The sequence below is a fragment of the Apteryx rowi genome, unplaced genomic scaffold, assembly GCF_003343035.1.
Source record: "Apteryx rowi isolate R43461 unplaced genomic scaffold, aptRow1 scaffold_379, whole genome shotgun sequence".
NCBI classification, from domain to species: domain Eukaryota; kingdom Metazoa; phylum Chordata; class Aves; order Apterygiformes; family Apterygidae; genus Apteryx; species Apteryx rowi.
This window is the reverse complement of record NW_020450296.1, coordinates 43,253-49,950: the sequence shown is the minus strand read 5'-3', so window position 1 is coordinate 49,950 and position 6,698 is coordinate 43,253. Positions and strand designations below refer to the sequence as shown.

General features: G+C 68.6%; 2 protein-coding genes across 3 annotated transcripts in view; one reads left to right on the top strand and one right to left on the bottom strand.

Annotated features, from left to right (window-relative positions):
* Window positions 1-543: 543 nt before the first annotated feature.
* TMEM79 (transmembrane protein 79) lies at window positions 544-3,235 on the top strand. Its single transcript, XM_026073807.1, has 3 exons — window positions 544-1,863; window positions 2,059-2,272; window positions 2,514-3,235. Exons 1-3 carry the CDS (start codon window positions 1,158-1,160, stop codon window positions 2,716-2,718), a joined length of 1,125 nt encoding a protein of 374 aa, XP_025929592.1. The 5' UTR covers window positions 544-1,157; the 3' UTR covers window positions 2,719-3,235.
* Window positions 3,236-3,674: 439 nt separating this feature from the next.
* The window catches only part of GLMP (glycosylated lysosomal membrane protein), a 4,207-nt gene continuing 1,183 nt past the window's right edge, over window positions 3,675-6,698 (bottom strand). The window contains exons 2-6 of one of the 2 annotated variants that reach the window (XM_026073809.1): window positions 6,195-6,452; window positions 5,759-5,941; window positions 5,377-5,595; window positions 4,915-5,192; window positions 3,675-4,578 (exon numbers count right to left, since the gene is read on the bottom strand). In XM_026073809.1, the coding sequence (XP_025929594.1) occupies window positions 4,410-4,578; window positions 4,915-5,192; window positions 5,377-5,595; window positions 5,759-5,941; window positions 6,195-6,446 (1,101 nt within the window). In that variant the 5' untranslated portion in view covers window positions 6,447-6,452 and the 3' untranslated portion in view covers window positions 3,675-4,409. Of the gene's footprint in view, window positions 4,579-4,914; window positions 5,193-5,376; window positions 5,596-5,758; window positions 5,942-6,194; window positions 6,640-6,698 lie in introns of those variants that run through there. The other variant, XM_026073808.1, reaches the window with a different exon arrangement.

The following is a 6,698-nucleotide window of genomic DNA, read 5'->3' as shown; positions in this document are numbered from 1 at the left end:
GGGGGGGGGCTGCAGAGGGGACGGGGCGCGGGATCCCGCTCCTAAACCTGCAACGAGGGAGACAGAGGGCGCCCGGGAGGTGCCGCAGCCTCCCCGGGAGGTTTGCCCGTCTCCCCAGCCGGCGCCGAGGGGCTGGGATGGGATGGGGGGGCCGGCGGCCCATCGCCGTGCCGAGCCCCCCAAAACACGTGTTGAGCCCCTCGCACACGCGTGTCCCCTCACACACGCGTGTCCTCTCGCGTGGGCTCCAGGCCTGGGAGCCGCYGGGCCGGGCGGCGCGTGGGGCGAGGTGGCTGCGCCAGCCCCTTGCGGCCCGGCCCCACCTTCGCCGGTTAAACAGGTTTGAAGTCCAGGGCAGAGAGGCCTCGGCGGCGGCGGCGGCAACGCTGCCAGGGCTCCCGCCGCCCCCCGGCCCTCTCGGCACGTAAGTCGCCGGGCGAGGGGAGCCCGGCTCCGGTTGCCTCCCGGCTGCCCCGCGGGGGGGGTTGGAGACGGGGTGGGGGGGGAGGCCCAAACGCGGCCAGGGAGCTGCTTTTCCGCCATCCCGCCTGGCGGGAGCGCGGGTGGATCGCGGCGGCGTGCCTCAGTTTCCCCATGCTGCTGGCCGGGCCGGGGTGGTGGGGCTCCTGACGCGGGTGCAAGGAGGAAGGYGCCTGGGGCGGGATTTTCCCTGCGGGAGGCTCCCATTCCTGCATCCAGCAAGGGCTGGGACGAACGTAGAGACCCGGAGCCACTGGCTGGGGCCCTCTGGGAGGGGGAAAATCTGGGATTTCCACATGGATCTCCTGCTCCCCCTGTAGCAGGCAGCACCCAGCTCCCTCCTGCACCCACCCTGACTTGGAAACAAATCTGGCCCGTCCTCACTCCAGCTGCGCACCCCAGCACGCATGTTGGGACGCGACCCACGCTGGCGCGGGACGGAGCCATGCTTGGATCGGCCTGGTGGGATCCAGCTTTCCCGAGCTGCGCGGCTCAACTCCCAGCCCGAAACCCCRGGGGCGTTTGATGAGGGGGGATTCCTGGGCCAAAACCTCTCATTCTTGTTGTCTTTTTGTCTGTCTACTTCCTCCTAGCGCAGGGTGAGGCCGGCGGGGATGGGATCCGCCTCCTAGTCCCCTCCTGCCGCCCCGAAACGTGGGATAAAATCCCAAAACACCATGGCTGTGGCCGACCCAGTCCTGCCCCCCGAGGAGGTGGCCTTGCTGGAGCTGGGGACGGCGGCCACCCCCCCAGACAAGGTGCCCGCCGGCTGCACCGAGCCCCCGGGGCACCCTGACGCCACCCTGCCTTGGGATCAGTGCCAGCACGGCACCCGGAGCCAGTCGGATCCTGCGGAGGCCAAGAGGCGCTCGAGCCCCGAGGGGGGCCGTGAAGACCCCGAGGAGGCCACCCCAGCCAGCCCCCCGGGTGAGGCTGAAGACGAGGAGCCCCCCGGGCTGCCCGTGGTGGCCGCCCACGTCTTCGTGCCCATCGACCCGCAGTGCATCGAGCGGAAGCAGCAGCCGGCCCCGCGGCCCCGGGAGCAGGGCGAGGGGGGCTACGTGGCCCCCCGCGGCGACAGACCCGACGGCCTCCGCCAGAAGCAGGTCTTCCTCCCCCTCGCCTACAGGGACGCCCCGGGCTACGAGGGGCTAGCGGCCAAAGTGCCGGCCAAGGCGTCCCGGTGCCCCTGCGCCGAGGATTGCAGCTCCGACAGCCTCAGGGCTGTGGCGTCCGTGGTGGGGGCCCTGCTCCTCTGCCCCTGCCTCGTCTACGGCGCCTACGTCTTCCTGCCCTTCGACGCCCCGTTCCTGCCCACCGTCGGCGCCCGCCTGGTCTACACGCTCCGCTGCGCCGCCTTCGCCACCTTCCCCGTCGTCCTCGGTGAGCCATGGGGTGCGGGATGCGGCGGATGCAGCGGAGCTCTTTGCAGCTCCGTCGCTCCTGCGACCGAGTTTTCCTGCCCTCTTCCCACCCCTCTCCGGCTCTCTGTCCCCGATGCGGCTTCCTAACCCCCCCAGCACCGCGTGCCTCGGTCACCGGGCGCCTGCTCAGCCCCTCTCTCTGCCCCCCCGCCAGGGATGATCGTCCACGGCATCTCCCGCCTCTGCTCCTCCTCGCTGGAGCCCTTCGGGGAGCTGCAGCRGGAGGTGGAGATCCACCGCACCTACGTCTCCCAGTCCGTCCACCTCTTCATCCTCTACTTCTTCAACATGGCTGTGCTGGCCACCTACCTCCCGCAGGAGGCCCTGAAACTCGTCCCCCTGCTCACGGGGCTCTTCGCCATCTCCCGGTAAGCGGCTCCTCGCCCTCCACCCCGGCATCCCCTYCCTGGGCAGCAGGAGGTTCCCAGAGGGACCAAGCCAGGTCCGTCAATCCTGGAAAACTCCCTGCCCTGTTTTTTGTCCCCCTTCCTGCAGCAGCCGCCTGGGTCTGGCAAACCCTTGCTGTTGCCAGTGCTCCTGAGCCCTGGGCATCACCGTGTCACCTCCCGGCGTGCCCTCGCTCAACCCCGACCTGTCTCCCGTCTCCAGGCTGCTCTACTGGCTCCTGTRTGCCATCGGACGCTCCTTCCGCGCCTTCGGCTTCAGCATGACCTTCCTGCCCCTCCTGGCCATGCTGCTCTGCAACCTGTACAGCATGTTCGTCCTGGAGCCCGAAAACCTCCTCGCCGTGGCGGGCGCCAAGGCCGAGGRCCCCTCCAAGGACAGCGGGAACAAGCTCCGATTCTGGGGGTGAGAGGGGCCGCGGGGAGACCGGGGTGCTCAGCTGCGGCCCCCGGGGTGCGGAGGGGCCGAGTCCTCCTCGCGCTGGGCAGAGACGCCGCAGGATGAGCCCGGAAGGCGGATGGGGACAGGTGGATCCGGCTGGGTCCCTGCTCGGAGCCRGCGACATCCCGCTGGATGCAGAGGGCTGGGCTGTAAAACCCTCCGGGCTGGGAATTTCCTGCAGGAGGGCGAATGGGGGACCCAGAGCAAGTCCCAGCAAACAGCAGGACCCATTTCACAGGGACGGGTAGGTGGAAGGGACCCAAACCTCTTGCTGGAGCTGGCTTTGCCCAATAAAACCCTTCCACCAACTGGCTCCGTGATTAAATCTCCCCAGGACTCGCCCTCACCACGAAGACTTGCAGCTTCACCCTCGGCCCCTGGGATCCAGCCCCAAAATGATGTTTCCAAGAGGGGGGAAAAAAACAGATGTTCCCCCATCCTGTCCCAGCACCGTGACAGCYTCGTCCCTGCCTCCAGATCCCAGATCCTGCGCGGCGGCTCAGCCAGGCCCAGCACGTCCCTCCTCCTCCTCCTGGCAGAGGCTCAGCGTCTGGCTCGCAAACCGGTCGGCCAGGTCCGAGGGAGCCCTGCCCCGGGGAGGGACGCGGGCGAGACGAGGTGGCCCGGGGCTGGGTGAATCGGCTCCAGCCTTGCTGCTGCCCAGCCCAGGGGGGCAGCCGATCCCCCCCCTGCCCAGGCACCCAGCCTGCACCCCACGGCCCCCCGTCAGCACCCTTTGCAAGGCAGGGCGGGAGAGGGATCCCCCAGCTCTCTCCCTGGGAGCGCGGGAGCTTCCCTTGTCTCAGACGCATGGTTTTGTGCCCAGAAAAAGAGAACTGGCTCCTTCCGAGCTCCAGCCTCCGTTAACCCCTGCGAGGCCCCGGRGCTGCTCTCCCCCAGCACGACGCTTCTGCGGGAAACCGCTCCTAGAAATCCCTTTTATTTGGTCCAAGACAATCAGTGRTTGAGAACACGGAAACCCAGCGCGCCCCAAAGCACCACGGTGCCTCCGGTAGCACCRAGCGGCGCAGCCCCCCCGCAGCGAGGACCACGCGCGCCCCACGGCCCCCAGCCCCGTCTCAGCCCCGCGGAGCCAACGGCTGCGGGCAACCGAGCACGAGGCTGGATCAGCCCTCCCTGGTCCCGACAGGAGGGATCGGAGCGCAAGTCCTCCCGCGGAGGAGCCCCGGCCGGGCGAGGGCGGCGCGAGAAGCAGCAAGGCACCGGCGCCAGCCCCGCTCCTGGGTCAGAGCTCTCCGAGCGAGCCCGGAGCACCCAATACGGGAGGGGGCACAGCCAGCGCCGGCTGCTTGGCTAAGGCCAGGCCAGCAGTGGTTTTATCCCTTAGGACAGGAAAAATCTTTCCCTCTGCTCAGAGCAACCACCGGCTCCTCCAGTCACTTCCCAGCTGGGCAGATAAGGGAAAAAGAGGGAGAAGTGCGATCTGGTCCAGGCTCCGGACAGCAGGAGGGAGCAGGACAGAGGGACGCAGCGCAGGCGACTGCAGTGAGCGTTGCTCCAGCCTCCTCCGAGCCGGCTCTGAGGGGGCGGACGGGGGGCAGAGATGAGATGGCAGGCGTCGGAGCCCCCGCAGGCAGCTGCGTCCCCCTGTCCAGGGACGAGGAGGGTCCCGGCGGTCTCTCCGGGGACCGGCCCCGTTCAGTTGATGGGCTCGTACTCGGAGTAGCGTTTCCGCTGGGCGAAGAGGACCACGAYGCTGCCCACCAGGAGCAGCGCCATGGGGGTTCCCAGCGCCACAGCCATGATGGAGATGACGAGGGGGGAGAAGGTGTCCTCAGGGGGCTGCCCGAAGCCCAGCAGCGCCGACCTGCAGGAGGGGACGATGCACGTGGGGACGCAGCTCGGCTCCCCCACGCCGGGAAGACCTGGGGCTCTCTGCCCCGCTGGGGCCAGATCTGCTGGTCCGTCCCCGCACCAGGATTTCCTGGCAGGATCCCACASGGGGCAGGGAGAGGGACATCTCCCAGGCCAGGGGAGAGATCGGGACAACAAACTGCCCAACTCCTTGCTACAAGGCAGTAGGAAACCACAAATTTCAGACGGGGGCACAAATCAAGGGCTACCAACCACGGAGACTCCCTAGCCCAGGATTTTCAAACCGCAAGTTATTAGCGGCCCTTGGCACCCACCGGACCCCGCTCACCAGCTCAGGTAACGCTTCTCCTGGTAAACCTCTCCGTCCTCGCCCCCGAAGGAGATGTTGATGGCGCTGACGGCGTAGGCGCTGCCCAAGCCCTCGCCGAAGTAGGCGCGGATGACGCCGGACGCCGGCAGAGTCCAGTTGGCCGCTTGCAGGCCGTGGGCTCGGCACCGGATGCCGTCCTCGCGCTTGGGGCTCCGGGAGCCATAGGCGGTCGCCTTCCACTGGAGGAAGCTGAGCGCGGCGCTGGCGTTTCGGGCCTCGGCTGCCAGGGAGAGCGTCTGATCCRGGGGAGAGCAAGAGGGGGCAAAGGAAGGGCAGGAAAAGGTCTTTACGGAGCCGCAGCGGGGAGCCAGGACTCCTGGGCTCTCGGCGGAGGTGCGGGAGGAGCAGGATGCCCGACTGCTCACCCCCGGAGCGGGGGACATCCCCAGGCCCGGAGCTGGCCGCCRCSGCCGCGCTCACCTCGAAGATGGTGGGTGTGTACTCGTCGTCGATGGAGCGTGCCGAGCGCAGCCTCCGCGCCACCCCCGGCTCCTCCACCGTTGCCACCTCCAGCACGAAGCGGGAGCCGTTGCCCCGTGGGGCCACCCCGGCCAGGACAAACTCCACCTTGGAGCTGTTTGCCGTGTGCAGGAGGCTGGGCAGGGGTCCGTCGCGGCCATTGGCCTCGTAGGCTGTCACCTGCCGGAGACGCGGGCAGGAGGAAGAGTGTGATCCAGGGCTGGGACACCAGGGACCACTGGTCCCTCTCCAGGACCTCGTTGGATGAGATATTCAGCAGGACATAGGGGCTGTGCTCACCCTAGAGCAGCGAATCCCCCCCTCTCCGCCCCTGCGGACGTACCCGGAAAGCCAAGCTGCCGTTGGAGAAGCTGCCGCTGGGGTCGGAGGCAGGGACACCCAGGAACTCGGCCGTCAGCGCCGTGTGGTTCAGGGTCCTGTTGATGCTGTCCCAGGAGAAGCTAGAGAGGTCGTACGCGGGGTAGAAGAGCTCCTCCGGCGTGTCGGCCTTGCTGTACTCAAACACCTGGGGCCATGGGAGAGGAGAAGGGTTGGGAGCCGCCGGCGGACGCTCGGGACACCACCACTTCGCGCTGCGGACAGCGGGTCACCATGCWCGGGGCTGCCACCGATGGCAGGAACAGGATGGAGCCCAAGGAGGAGCTGCCTTGGCCGGACATCTCAAGGCCCCATCTCGGGGGAGAGACGCCCAGGGCAGGACGCGCAGGGGGCAGTTTGGCCGCAGCCACCCAGCGCAGGGGGCCACCCCCAGCCGGTACCTTGGTGAAGACGATGGCAGTGGAGTACACGACGCTGCCGGGGGGCTCGATCCAGATGGCCCCGGCGGGGGCGGGCGAGAGCAGCCGGGTCCAGTTGACGTGCAGGGTGCTGCTCTGGCTGCCCGTAGCCACCAGCAGCGCCGCGGGAGCCCCGATGCTGCTCCACACGTAGTGCAGCGTGTCGTTCTGCCCCACGGCCCGCACGTGCAGCAGGTTGACGGAGGAGTTGTTCCAGCCGGGGTTGTACTGCATGGACACCTGCGGAGGAGCGGGAAACCCTCAGCGAGGCCCCAGCGCTGCCTAGCGCGGGGTTCCCCGACCCGCTTAGACGAGGACACGGGAGAACCAGCCGCCGCCTCAGCTTCCCCACCAACTTTGCAAGTCGGTCCCGAGGACGCGGGACGTCTCGCAGCGTGGGAAGAAGGCAGGCGGCCCCGGGCGGGCGCAGCGGCAGCGGGGAGGTTAGGGATGAGCAGGCTGCAGCCGTGGGGGACCGGCTGCGGC